The sequence below is a fragment of the Falco cherrug genome, chromosome 9 (assembly GCF_023634085.1).
Source record: "Falco cherrug isolate bFalChe1 chromosome 9, bFalChe1.pri, whole genome shotgun sequence".
In the NCBI taxonomy this organism is placed as follows: domain Eukaryota; kingdom Metazoa; phylum Chordata; class Aves; order Falconiformes; family Falconidae; genus Falco; species Falco cherrug.
The window spans coordinates 3,886,171-3,900,408 of record NC_073705.1 but is presented as its reverse complement, the minus strand read 5'-3'; the positions used below and the strand labels follow the sequence as shown (position 1 = coordinate 3,900,408).

The following is a 14,238-nucleotide window of genomic DNA, read 5'->3' as shown; positions in this document are numbered from 1 at the left end:
AGCATTAAGTAACAGCAGAGAAGACTTTGAGTTCATAGCACTGTCTTGGTCCAATCTTACTGCAGCCAGCAAGTGCCTCTGAGCTCTGAGCACTTCCTAAGCCAAGGAGTCTCCTGACAAGACTCCAACAATATAGGTCTCTGGGGATGCAGACATGTATGATCACCCTCTAGCCTAGAAGGCACTGTGTTTCAGGAGAGGCACTTGCCTTAGGACCCTTATGGAGAATTAGACATGGGAGAAAGTGTTCAGAAGCTCAAACAATGTCACAGTGGTGAAGGTGCTGTTCCTCATCCAGAGGGCTCTTGGAGAAGGGAGAATGTCTGGAGTTGGAAGCATGTTATGAGCAGGATAGGTGCTAGCTTTGCCACAGCCCTGAAGTACAAGAATTTAATAATCCTATCTACCTGTTGGTAATGAGAAGAGGTAATGAAAGGGGCCTGCTTGTATGTAACAGCATTTTCAGAGTCTCTCTGTGGAACTCTTATTCATGTTGCTGATACCATACTTGTTTGTTATCTTCTTCTTCAAGATTGGGAGATTTGACAGATGATCACTTCCCAATGAATTTTCCACACTGAGTTTTGAACATCAGCCTCTGTGCACTCATGTCTGAATAAAAACACAGGGGCGTATGTGCATAGATCGAGTAGCAGAGTGAGTGTATATGTGTTGCCACCTGAATGGAAGTGTCAAAATGAATTAATTTCGCCTGCTGCTACATAATGTTCTCTCTAACTTTTCAGTGACACTGTTTTCTCACTCATCACCTGTTGTTATTTCTCAGGCTAGTCAATAAATGAAACCAAAAGAACATGAATTTTAAGCATAGAACTTTCTTGCCTTAAAAGAATGTCAGGGGAAAAAAAAGTACTACATCTAGTAGGTGCTAATCATGTAGCTTAACACACAGCTACAAATCACTAAAGGAATGATGGTGATAAGAGTAGAAGAGTGTAGAATATAAATCCCTGAGGCATTATATATTTATTTTTATCAGTATTGGGGAGTGGCTGGAAAATGGCTCAGCTGTTGTCTGGTGGTTCTGTGCCACTACCTAAGAGGAGGTGAGCTAGGAACATCAGCCACTGATCAGAAAACTCTTCATGGAGAAAGAATGACCTTGCATTTCTTTTTTCTTGAGCAAACCACCTTAGTAATCTTTAGTCAAGATGAATCACTATGAAAGTGATGACACTGGTTTAGCCTACCTCATCCCAGAGAAACTTCCTCCCTTCAGGTTAATGCTCCATGTTGATTAGTTTTTGCTTTGCTGTATAACTGGTTTTTTTATTTCTGATTCCCCAGCCAAGGTCCATGTTTGTTCCAGGGCCTGCTTTACCAGTTACCATTGTGCCACTAGTACAGCTAAACCAACTCTTACTCTTCTTTCATTGGCATATCCCAGCACGGTTCCAGTAACTCCAGTGGTGTTAACGGGCCATATTTAACCTGTCACTTCTAAAGGCAAATCAGACTCCAGCCCTCCAGTTAGAACAGACAGGAGAGACAAAATTTAACAAAGGAACAACAAATGGCACAAACTTCTCGGTGAGCGACAGTTCACCTAGGAAATGTGAAAGGCTTTGGATGCCTGGAACAGGCTGAGATCTCAGTAGGCAGCGTTGGAGGCTGAGCTGTAAATCTCCCAGCAGCTGTGGGGGAAAGATTATCTTAATTTATTTAGCTTTTTTTTTCTTTTTTTTTGCTTTTTTTTTTTTGCTTTTTTGTTGGTTTTGTTTTTGTTTTGGCTTGAAACTCCCAGCAGCTTCTGAGATGATTTTAGTTCATTTAAATGCAATAAGCGCTAACAGCAAATGCCCTTCTGGCTGGCCCATTTTCAGGCTAACCAGTCCAAATGAGGAAATGCCTCTGGCATCAACCAAGAAGCCTCCAGCTGCACTTCCTAAGAGATGAAAAATAAACTACAATCATCCACCCAGTTCACACCCCTCTCTACTTCTTTGGTGGAGAAAAGATACTACGACTTCAAGCACTGCTAACAAAAATTGGTACCTGTGATAAAAATGAAGTGGAACTCAAACTAATTTGCATGATCCTGTTATATATATTACACTAGCACCTGGAGGGAGTCAACCAGTATTGATCTCATGCTAAGCGCTGTGCAAATGTACTAAAAGTGTGCCCTTGCACCAAAGAGTTTGCAGCATAAAAAGAAGCATAGAGAGGTGAAATGACTTGCCTAAAATCATCATCAGGTGAATGGAGAGGTGGGAAGACAGACAGGCACAGAAAACTCTTGGATCACTTTCCAATGTCTTGCGCATTGATCACGCCCTAAAGCAACATCACCACAGTTTTGGAACTGCATCCATTGCATATAGGCAGGACCTCAGCTACTCTGGCAGCAACTATGCTGCCATTCTCTGTCCAGCTCAGGGCCATTTTGATTTAAAGTAGATCCAAAATCTACAATGAAAGAAAACAAATTATTTTGAGCCTCACAAAACTAAGTTTTAACATCCAGCCTTACAGGGTGAGATCAAAAGCACCACGACCTTCCCCCAGAATTGTCAGTGGATGGACAGCACTTACATAAGACAAAGGCTGCACAGCACTTGCCTACCAAGCTGCTAGTCATGTGACAGTGGGACAAAAGGTGATATCAAATCAATATTGAAAGACCTTATCCCTATTGATCACCTGCCCTGATTCTTTCCCTTTCCAGGTCGTGATATGGCAAGTACCACCTTGCCTGGCTACCCACCCCATGTTCCCCCAACTGGACAAGGCAGCTACCCAACCTCAACTCTTGCAGGAATGGTTCCTGGTAAGTCACCCCCTCAGACTTCAGTAATGGTGCACACGTGTTTGAACAGTGTACTAGCACTGTAAGAGCTTTCACAGTTGGCTTTGCTATTGTTTTGCTGATCTTAAGGGCTATTCTTTTCATAAAGAAGTCATCAGGTGCCTATAACCAATGTAGCTAACAACCCTTTTTGTAACGTATCCCTCTCACCCTAGTAACTGATTCACTGCTGCTATGGGCAACTAGCTATCTGTAACCTGTGGCAATTAATTGGTAATTAATTAACCTTAGTATTCATTAACTAATGTAATTATTTTCCAATGACCCGTGCAGATTATTATGTACTGCTCATGGCTCAGGATATTCAGCTATCCGCTAACTTAGGGTATGGACTTACCTTCTATCTAAAGCCAAGGCATCAAATTGAAAATCATCAATGGTAATTTAATACCCGCAGTTTTTGGAGACCTACTGTCCATAGCCTAAACTAGCTAAGACTCAGCAATGATTAACAGCATTTCAGGAGAAACTGACTATTCACTTTCAACAACCAGCTACTTGCCCATCTCCTGTTTGTAAGACAGTGCCTCCAATCCAAGAAACTACCTACGTAACCCTAGATCCAAAGGCAAACTCTTTCTTTGCTACCCAGTGCCTTTGGAGAAATACCTTCTCTTGGCATACGGATTCTCCCACTGCTTAGGGAGAAGAGAAGAACATTTACCCTAGGGCAATTGAAGACTGTCTTACCCCAGGCTCTGTTCCCGGCTCCTCTGATGACAGTTATCCCCAGCAGATAAATTAAGAGGCAGGATTTTTGTTTCTCAGCCACCGCAGCTCAGAACTTCACTTGCCACTGATTTCTGTTTGTGTTACTGCCCTCGGTTGTGAGTCGTGACAGCTAATGAGCAGGTACACAGTCCATTCAGCAACCTCTGCTACTGAAGGGATGACTCCAGAACTAAAGCAGCAGAAAGCAGATGACAGAAAGCTCTTAGATCACTGTGATATGATTTGCCAGGGCTTATGAGCGAAAAGCCTAACTTAACCTTCATCCGAATCTCGGAACAGCTAGCTAAATGAACATACACTATAGCGAGGACAGTGAAAATATGGCTGATAGGAAATGTTTGCGAGTCAAAGTCTTAACGTCTTTAAATGACAAATCACTGCTTATATACCATGGAGTACTGGCTAATACCTATGGTCACAGAGCTAACAAGCTACCTACAGCTTACAGTCCTAAGGCAGAACAAAATCTTGGGCTATGTTGTGAAGAAGATGAGATTGACCTCCAGATCAGGAAACAATAGTGGATTGGTCCCATCCTCACCCCCACTTTAGTCCCTTGGAATAGTTGACCAGTTTGCAGAACTTTTGGGGTGGTGCAGAGTTGGCAAATTTTAGGGCATCTCCTTCTACACTAAATTTTTCAAGGAGATGGTTTAGCTCCAGAAGCAGAGAAGCATTAAGACAATATAAATCAATTAAAAAACCCCACACAGTAACACTAGGTAGATGCAGTTGTCAATATTAAAGTCAGTTATAGGTCAAAACTTATAGAAGGTTGTGGCATGTTGAAATATTTAATAACACCAAAGTAGCTGGGTCTCTGAATAGGTACTTTTAAAAAACAGGCTCTTCTCAACTTCTAACTGTTCTCAACTGTTCAGTAACTGCTATGTAAGTTTAACATCCTCATTGCAAGGATGATAGTGGCATCTAAACTGGGACAAAAATCTTAAGACCACTAATATGACAGGAGCCGCTTATCCAAGAATAGGGTATTTCAGTTCCTTAAATGTGAAGGCTACTTGTCCATAAGACAGCAGTGTCCCCAAAACCACACAAATACCCCCAAAAGGAAAAGGAGCAGGTGATAAAGAAAAAAGTTGAGTTACACTTCAAAGAAAAAAAGATTATTCAAGTCAAATGGATATCCTTACATTACACCTGATGTCAATATTCAATTAGAGGAAGTTTTCCCAGTGTCCTAATTGGGCATCCTGCAGTAGTTGCTCCCTCTTTCCACAGAGCACCAAGCTCTGGCTGTTTCAGTCATAGCCCACTGGTCAGACCCAGCCTGGCAGCCCTTCTATTCTTGTCTTCTAACCTGATGGAAGCCCACAAGCTGGAGATAAAGAGGCTTCCTGGGAAGGAACAGAAGACTTGGCTTTAATGGGTCACACCACAGATCTCTGCAGCCACTACTCTCTGCAGGGGCCAAAAGTGAATGCCTGGGGAAGGGTATAAGAGTAGAGGAAGGATGTATCGGTGCTTTCTCAAAAGCTTTCCCAGCCTCCAACAAGCTGCAGCTCAGAGACTTCCTACACCAGATTTAGTATTTTTCTATTTAGTATTAAACACCCTGGATAGGTTTCCCTTCCACAAACTTGAACGGTATCTCTTGAACCCATACAAGCCTTCAGCATCTGTAGCAACCTATGGTAAGATGTTCTGCAGCTTAACTGCATATTATGTGAAAACTACATCCCTTATTTGTTCTGAACCTGCCACCTGCTAGGCTTACTTCATGCCTCATGGTTTCTGTATTAAAAGACTAAACGTGCCAAGATTTAAATACAGATACCAAGAAATATTGTTAGTAAAGGTTCCCAGAGCACAGATTGCACAGAGTATAGGCCTCATGAGATTGATCCTCTGTGCCTGCTTGCAACCTCTGTTGAGAGTCCAGGTTGAACTGAGAAAACAAATATGATGTTGCCAACAGTTTGTTACATGCCCTCAGGCTGAGAAAGATCAGGGGCCAGCGCTTTAAATACACTGCAAACAAGAAGCCAGCAAGACAGCCACTCGGGGAGTATCTTTAAGAAACATACTGGCGCGCAAACAAACCTCATTGTCCAGATGTAAGTGAATATAAAAAGGTGCCCTGTCTTTTCTACATAAAGGCACAGAGCTAAAAATAGAACCGGTCAGAAATGAGAATTTCCAAGCCATGCAAAACACTGTGGTTTTTTACATTTGCTTTCCTCTTGTGTTCGTATGAGGAATCAAAATCGAAATAGTTCATTTTGCAAACATCAGGATGAAACATTTCAATAATGTCAACATGTTCTAGATGTCAAGACATATTAAAATAATAAAAGAATTGAAAGGAAATTAAATGAGATGAGAAAGGCAAAATGAAACAAAACAAGAAAGTTGAAACATAATACTTTGTTTCAATTTGCAATCATTTCAGAACTTTTCTTTCCAAAACTCCATTGAAACTGACAGGCTCATGCAAAACATTTCCATTTCGATGAGACAGCATTTTCCAGTGGAAAACTGTTTCTGAGAAGATTGTTTGACCAGTGCTGACCAAAGCCGCTTTGTTCTATCCGTGACAGCCTTTCACTAGACTTCTACTTGTATAGCCTAGAGAGGAGCTTGTCTCCAGTAGCATTACGTCCATGCAACATGGTCAGTCATGCATGCAAGTATCTCTGAGGTTTATGCGGATGATGTGGTGTGATACATATCCTGCCTTTGCCCTTGCCCATAACGGCAGGTCCCAGGCTGTAGGTGTGGATGTAAGTCCTGGAGCACAGACCTGAAAAAGCAGGAGTTAGTTCCTCAAAGAAGGATTAATCAGGTATTGTGCTATGCTTAACCCATGTGTCTGAGAGAGGTTTCCTGCACAGGTAACAGAGAACCTTTGATCCCTGCCTTAATTCTTCATCTCTCCCAGAAAGGCCATCTAGTTTCTGCAAACTGTTTTGGTGAAGTGAGCATCCAGTGAAGGGAACTGCAGTTTACACAGAGCAGCGCAGAGTCTGCAGAGGGCTGGTGATGGCAACGGCAGGGAGTCGTTAAACAGAATCCAATGTTGATGAGGAAATTACACTTGTTTCATTAGTGATTGGGGAAGGCGATAGCTCAGTTCCTCTTGGTCACAGTTGAGCTCAAAAGCTCATTATCCTGCTGCATGCATGCTTTCACTCCTCGTCAATAAACACTGTTTCCAGTGGCTGCCCTCCCTCCTCCCCAGCTCTCCATAGCTGGGGCTTTTTCTCCTCTACTTAACCCGTGCTTTAGGAACACTATAAACAGTTTAGGGTGACAACTCAGAAGAGGGCGAGAGAGAAGCATTGAAATAGCAGAACAACTTTTCTCCATGCAGAGAAGTGACATAAGTTTATATGAGGCATTTCAAAGCAGAAATTCTCATCCAGATAGGTTTTTTTTCCTTCTTTGGGGGGCAAACTCATTCCGGTATATCTCACAGATAACTCACTTCAGTTAGAGCTAACTCTGGACTATGCATTGCTTTTTGCCTTTGTATCCTATCCCACAGCATCTTGGTCACCATAGCAGGTTTCACCTATTTGTTCCCAGCCAGCTGTCAAGATTTTCAGTGGAGGATGTTTCTAGATATGGAAATATGCTGAGTCAATTATCACTAAAACAGTATTTAGAAAGGTCCGTCACACAAAATGAGGTTTGAATGCTGAAACTAAAAACTACTGTGGCTAAAACAGCTTTGGATGATGATTCATTTTGATATGTAGACATTTTCAAACTGACTTCTTTGGTTATTACACAGTGTGTCTTTGAAAAATCTGGCTGGACAGATTCTCTTCATGTTTAAACCACGGCAAATCCCCTGACTTCAACAGACTTAATTTTCACCATTGAAGAATCTGTGGGTTTGGCTTTAACCCTCCGGTGAGGGGAGATTTGCGGAGATTACAGTATAATTAATTGACATTTATTTGGTAATTGTATCACAGGCATCCAGCGTGCCTTGCATTGCCCTCTTTCCCTATTCCATGGTATCTAGCAGGAACCCCAGGTGCTTTACAAACACTTCTCTCCTAACAGCTCTTTTCCTGCCCCAGGGCAGACCAGAAGCCAATAGTCACACTGTTCTTTCACTGTCTTTTAACCGCACAATACCTTTCATATTGCATTAATTGTCCCCAGTCTATTGACACTGCATTAAATTGAGCTTATGATCAGATAATGGCATATTTTTACTTAACAGAATCATACATTTTTAAATGTTGGGAGATTTATTTTCAATGCAGCACCATACCTCCTCAGTTACCACATACAATTCCTTCAGCTGTGCACAGCCTTCTATAAAACAAGGAGACTCAGCTCCTTATGCACAATAAGAATGAATATTTAAGAAGACTCTACAACATTCAAATCTTGGGTCAGAGCCTTATTGGATCACAAAGCTCGCAAGTATTTTGGTTTGGGCCCATTTTACTGAATGTGAAAAAGGATGCTGTAGCTCAGCTTGCCTTTCAGATTCAGAGTAGTACCTAACGTGCTAATCATTAGAAAACTATCTGCCAGAACTGGAATACAGCAAGTTTTCTATGTAACTCACTAGCTAAGCATAAAGGTGGGGTTAATCATATATGAATCAGTTTTCTGGCTACCATCATCATATAGAGTAAGAAAGAGTGATTCATACGTTTTCCATTTTGGTTTGTATTTAAGCCCACCCTGCTCTCAGACCATTTCCAAAAATGAACAGTACTCTTCTACACAAAAACATCATCACCCTCAGTACCCTGTGAACAAAACATGACAATACCTATCGCCATCAACAGCACTGCTAATCCCAATGTGTTTATTGTGAACTTGTCCCATCAAGCTCCCATGTCTGCTGCCTTGAGAACCTTAGATCCTATTTAAAAGAAAGCTGACGGCTAATTGCCGAAAAAACCTGCACATGCAATCCCACTGCAACCTGAGGAACTGAAGTCAGAAGGCAACGAAAAGTAAACCATTTTATTTATTTGTATTACTGAAATTCATTATTTTAAACTAATTTCTTGATTCTGAAAAGGTCAGCTTTATAAGTTTAAATTTTATGGGTGAGTAACACTGCACTGAACAAACTACAGTGTCCTCAAAGGCACAGTCTCAGTTGGGCTAGGAAGGTACGTATGCTAGTTTTTATGTTGGCATACGGATTTGGCACGAATGCTGGCTTGATGGAAAAGCAGATGTAAATCTTCATTCCTAACCATATTTCACACCTTCCTTGTTTTCTTCCAGGGAGCGAGTTCTCAGGGAATCCCTACAGCCACCCTCAGTACACAACCTACAACGAGGCCTGGCGGTTCAGCAACCCTGCATTACTAAGTGAGTACCTCTTTCCCACAGCACACCCCCAGCTTCGCGCTCCTTCTGTTTGTCTCTTTGTTTTCTTTTTTTTTTTTTTTTTTTTTTCCCCCCTAAAGAGGGGTTTTCAAGTATTTGAGCAGGTGAGAGGCCTTCTCCCTCACTCTCCAGTCCAGCATCTAGATGGGTATACACCTCATGTGTGTTTTGTATGTGTTCTGAAGCCGATGACACTTCCATGAGATGGTTCAGAATTCCAATTCAGCTCTGGCTTCTCTGTGGGCTGCATCCACAGTTCATTCTACATTAGATCAGAAGTTAAACTCAGGTTCTGCTACTCTTTCAGGCTGCAATCAGCATCCATTCAGGATCTGATTGAAAACCCAGATGAGGTTTCACTCCTCTCTCAAGCTACACCCAGAGCCAGCTGCTGGGGATCTGGAAATCCCATAGAAGTTCTTCCTATCAGGCCAGTTGGAACAGTGTCCGGAGTGGGAGGCAGCCTGCATCACTAGGTTTATAATAGCCTGTAGAGATTTCTTGCAAGGGTAGATCCATCTTCAGTGACTAATATGCCCAGAAAGAGTCAGGGTTTTTTTCGGAGGGGAAAAAAAACTCCGCAAAGACTGTGTCTTCTAACACAACGTTTTTTTGCAAGGGAATAGGAAAAGATTTATTATATGAAAAATAAATCAGCTGTGATTATTACTTACATATTTACTGAGGTTTAACAACTGGGTAATAGATGCACATTTCACTCTAGTGTTGTTAAACCTCAGTAAATGTGATCTTAATAATCAATCACTATTTAACACACATTCAATAAACATCTAGAGAGCTTTCATACCAAATGCGACCAAAATCCCAAACAATAAAACCCTGTAATTTTGTTTAATTTCTCCCCTCCTGGTTTTAAAAGTGACCTGTTATACTTTGTCAGATATGTTGAGGCTATCTGGCCCTGACACTTCCTCTGTGGCTGCAGATCAGGTGTGGCGTATTTGTGCTGCAGCGCTCATGGGCTTCCCTCTCAGCAGCTTACTGATGGCCAGGAGCAAAAGGATCTCCTTCCCATAGAGGGGCTCCAGAGCCAGCGGCCACAGTAGCATCATCTCCACACAGAAACGCAGTCCTTGCCTGGCCTCCACTGATTGCCTTTCCCTAGCCCCATTAAGAGCAGAGTCCCCAAATTTGTTCTTTTGGTTCCTTTCTTCTTCTTTCTTCCTTTCCTTTTCAGTTCTCCTTCGCTTCTTTTCTTCGTTTGATTGTTTTGGTTTGGTTTTTTTGTTTGGTTTGGTTTTTTTGTTTGTTTTTTTTTTACTGTTTGTCCTTTCAACCAGTCCATTCTTCTCCTGTGTTAACTTTCAGGTTCCCCTTATTATTATAGTGCCACATCCCGGGGCTCCGCACCTCCCACTGCTGCCGCTGCCTATGACCGCCACTAGTTACCATGGAAACCACATGAAACTGCAGGGCGACAGCTTAGGCCTCCACATTGTACCTGTCTGATCACCTCCCTCCATCCCTGGGAAGGGTGAAGAGACCTTCTCCGTTCCTCCCCAGTCCAGTTCCTTCCTCTTCGCCACGAAGGCACCGGACCAAGCGCTCACCACACAAGACTGAGACCCCCGCCCTCCCCTGCCCCCCACCCCCACCGCTCCCCCCGTGCTGGGAAGAGCCTGTGGCCCAGCGGCTTCTCCTGCTGGAGCCCTCCACCGCGCCTGGGCCAAGTGCAGCCCCACCAAGCCCCCTCGGCTTCCAGGACTTCAGGGGGACTGGGAAGCAATGCAGCTGGCAACCATTGCCTTATGGGACCCCCTTCTTCTGGGAGCGGTAGGGGCCAGGGGAAGCAGGGGAGATCGCCGCTCCTGAAACACTGATCCCCAAAGATACGGTCTCCCATGGCGGACCCTTCGGCATGTGCAACCCGCGATGCTCACCCTGTTCCCCAGGACAGAGGGAACGGTCTGGCTAGAGCAGAGATGGCAGTGCAGAGACCTGCCCCGCCTGGCAATGAAGAAAAGGACCAAGGACCTGCGCCCCGCGAGGGGTTCTCTGCGCACCTCATCCCCACGCTCCAGCACAGCCCCCCACGGTCGGCTGCACCTCGTGCGCGGCGGCTTTGCAGGCCAGAGTCGGGAGGAACCTCACACACACCCACAACTTCTGTGACACACAATCAGCTCAGACAGGAGGATGGAGCAACATTTACAAACCAACCAACGGAATGAAGAAATATATAAATAGATATATAAATATAACTGTGTTTTTATGCTTTGTCATGAAGGTCTGTAAAAAGAAAAAAAAAAAAAGAACAAATCCCCAATTTTCTAAAAAACCCAAGCAAACAAAAACAACAAAAAAACCAAAATAATAATTAAAAAACCCTACAAAAATAAAACTCCAAGTCCCATCCCTCCCCGCCACCTGAATGGCAGACAAGTTCCTCTGACGTTTGATGCTCCTCTTTCACTCTAGGGTTTTGTTTCCTTTCTGTTTTGCACTACAATGGGATGGTGGTATTGGAGAGGATTGGATGCCAGCTCCACCCCTGTCGCCTCCTCCTCCTCCCCTTTCCCAAATCCTGTCTCTGGGGAGCAGTGTGGACAAGTCACATCTGACAAAGTTACCAAACACATCAGTCGACAAAAAAAGCACTCTGAGTCAACAAACGTTTTCCATGTCACTGGTTGGCAAACAAAGAAAACAAGCCCAGCTGCGCTCTAGCTGCGCTGTGTGGTGGAAAGAGTGGGGCTTCATGTGGGCCCATCTGATTGCCCTCTGGACAGCTGAGACTGAGATGGACAAATTCAGGATTGGCTGGGATTATTGCTTGGTTCCCTAGCCCTTAGCCTCTTCTCCTTCACCTTAACCCCTGTACCTGTGATGACTTCAGTTCACCCTCATCCCAACTCTCGCAATTTTAGATACGTCCAGCACCCATTCTCCAGACCCTCACTGCCGGTGACAACAGCCTCATGATCTGTGCCCAACACCTAATTTCCTAACCACTGCAGCCTTGCTGTTACGGCCCCCCTTCGATTCCCAGCCCATCTGCTCATACACCTACTAATTTATAGGCCTTCATTCAAATCCATATGCCTGCATTCAACCAGCCAGTCCCAACATACAGCCCCATCTTTTCATCTTCAATCCTATATTGTGCACCCCTAGTATTTACCCCTTACCCAAATGCTCACCTGATGATTCTCTAGGGATTCTCTGCTCTTTTTGGTTCCCAAGTGACTGGCAAACACTGTTCTGCAAAAGGCTAACTGTCAATAGAAACGCTTATTACTCCTGTATCGTCAGCAAACTCATAAACTGTTCCTTGCACTGACACTTCCTAAAAAATACTCAAAGAAAACATGAAGGCAGCTATAGCCTGTCCCCAGGGCATCAAGTCTGCCAAAGTAGATCTGTGTTGTTTTAGAGAGGTTTCAGATAAAACTTGTGGGCTACTGTCCATGGACAAAGACAGGATTGAGAATCAAACCCCCGAAGGGCATAAAAGCGAACAGCGGAGCAATCTGTACAGCCAACATTATGTATAAAATCCAAAGTTCCAAGCCTCAGAGGAGATGTGGTTGTGGACTCGGTATTCTGTCTCCAAGTTTAACTTGTATGTATGAAATCCATCATCAGTAAACAGCTGTGTTGATCCCAAAGGCCCCTTTCACCTAACACTTTTAGCCCTTGCATGGCTCTAGCTGATTATAGGTCTGTGTCTTCTTTATTGGGGTGCCCAAATGATAAGGGTATTTGGCGGGATGTTTACATAGAAGATATAGAGCTAAAATCTGTTCCTGTACAGAATAAAATCAAAGAGGTTACTCCTGTTCTATTAAAAGTGTCATTCTGCATGTCTTACCTCTGAGTGACCTGCTGCAAAGAGCGGAGTTGTTACACTGTCACCAAGACCAGAATTTGGCCCGTTATCTCATCTTATTCTGTATGAGAAGCAAATTCTGAGTAATTTCTGAAAATTTACTTTCACCACTCCTTCTGTTTTCCTCCACAGACACCAGACAGATGCTGGACCCTGTTAGCAAAGTCTCCCCTTTAGTGTCTCAGTACAGCCTTTGCTCTCCCTGCGCACCACCCCGTTTCACGCAGCGGGTGGTCGGGGCAGAGGCAGTAAATCCCAGGACCAGCAAGGAGAACCTCCTGAGGAGGCTAGAGAAAAGGAGACTGTCCTGCCTCACACTTGGTGACCTGCAGTCCAGGGGCCACCTCAAGAGAAGCTAGCAGCTCAGAAATGCTTATTTTTATGATGGTGTTGTGCTAAACTTGAGACACGAGCTAGGGTATGAAAGCAGGATTTTGGTTGGCTTACTCATGGCTGGCTTGATTTGACCCTCGGAGGGCCAAATCCATTGTTGGTGTAACTCCACTGATAAAAGAGGATTTCCACCAGGCACTGGATTGGTCTGGAAAGTTCATAAGTACGGCATGTAGTTTGACCAGGAAAATGAAAAGGAAAGCAGAATTATGCAAAGGACCGGGCAGTCTAATCCTCTTCCACCACCATCTGTAGACCCCCATGCGAATGTACTGAACTACATTTGCCAAAGAGTTTCTTGTGTTGGTTGTTTTGATTTACAGTCGGTGGATGCATTGTAAAGCAGTATTATAGCTAAAGTCTAGTATCTGACACAGGGATTTATGTGGTGATATTATGCAGAAGAAAACCATCAATATTCATATAGATTCCATTAGACTGGACTATGCAGGAAACGCAAAAATTCTACCAATTATTTAATATTATGTTATTTGCAAAAACAATTGCTGCTTTGTAGGAAGATAATGTGTGTAATGTGAAGGCAATTCCTCTTGTATATAAGTTCATCTCCATCTTCATCATGGTAGTTATTAAAACAACCTCGTCTCATCCTGTAGATAAGGAACACACTGTCTGTACTGTGCAAGTCTCGTTGTGCTCACTGAAAACAAAACAGTATGTTCAATAAAGCACAGCACAAATCCAGAACCTGAGGGAACAGCCAAACCTTGGAAGGACCCCTTCCCCAACAGGCCAACAGTTGCTTTGTTATAGGTGGATTTTGGGCTTTTTTTCTGTTCTTTAAAAAGTTTTACAGGAAAAAATGAGAAATAATTGGAGGAAGAAATCACTATGCAAAATCCAGTGAAGTCTATGACTCACATCTCTCTCCTCCATTCTGCTGTCTCTTCCCTTTCCCATTTCTTTCTCACACCCTCTTTCCATTCTGTTTCTATCCCTCTCTTTTATTATTCTTCATTCCCAATGTACTTTTCTGTCCAGAGAGGGAACAGGATTACTGATGGAGAGCAGGTATCTGGGACCTCAGACTCCCCAGTTCTCCTCGTGGCTCTAGAGAACCTTTGTCAAGTCCAATTTC

The 14,238-nt window shown here is 43.4% G+C and overlaps 1 protein-coding gene across 1 annotated transcript in view; it reads left to right on the top strand.

The window, feature by feature from the left end:
• PAX2 (paired box 2) overlaps positions 1 to 14,027 on the top strand; it is an 84,065-nt gene extending 70,038 nt beyond the window's left edge. The window contains exons 7-9 of the mRNA XM_055720799.1: positions 2,690 to 2,791; positions 8,792 to 8,878; positions 10,245 to 14,027. Coding sequence (XP_055576774.1) covers positions 2,690 to 2,791; positions 8,792 to 8,878; positions 10,245 to 10,366 — 311 coding nt within the window. The 3' untranslated portion in view covers positions 10,367 to 14,027. The remainder of the gene's footprint in view (positions 1 to 2,689; positions 2,792 to 8,791; positions 8,879 to 10,244) is intronic.
• Positions 14,028 to 14,238: the final 211 nt, after the last annotated feature.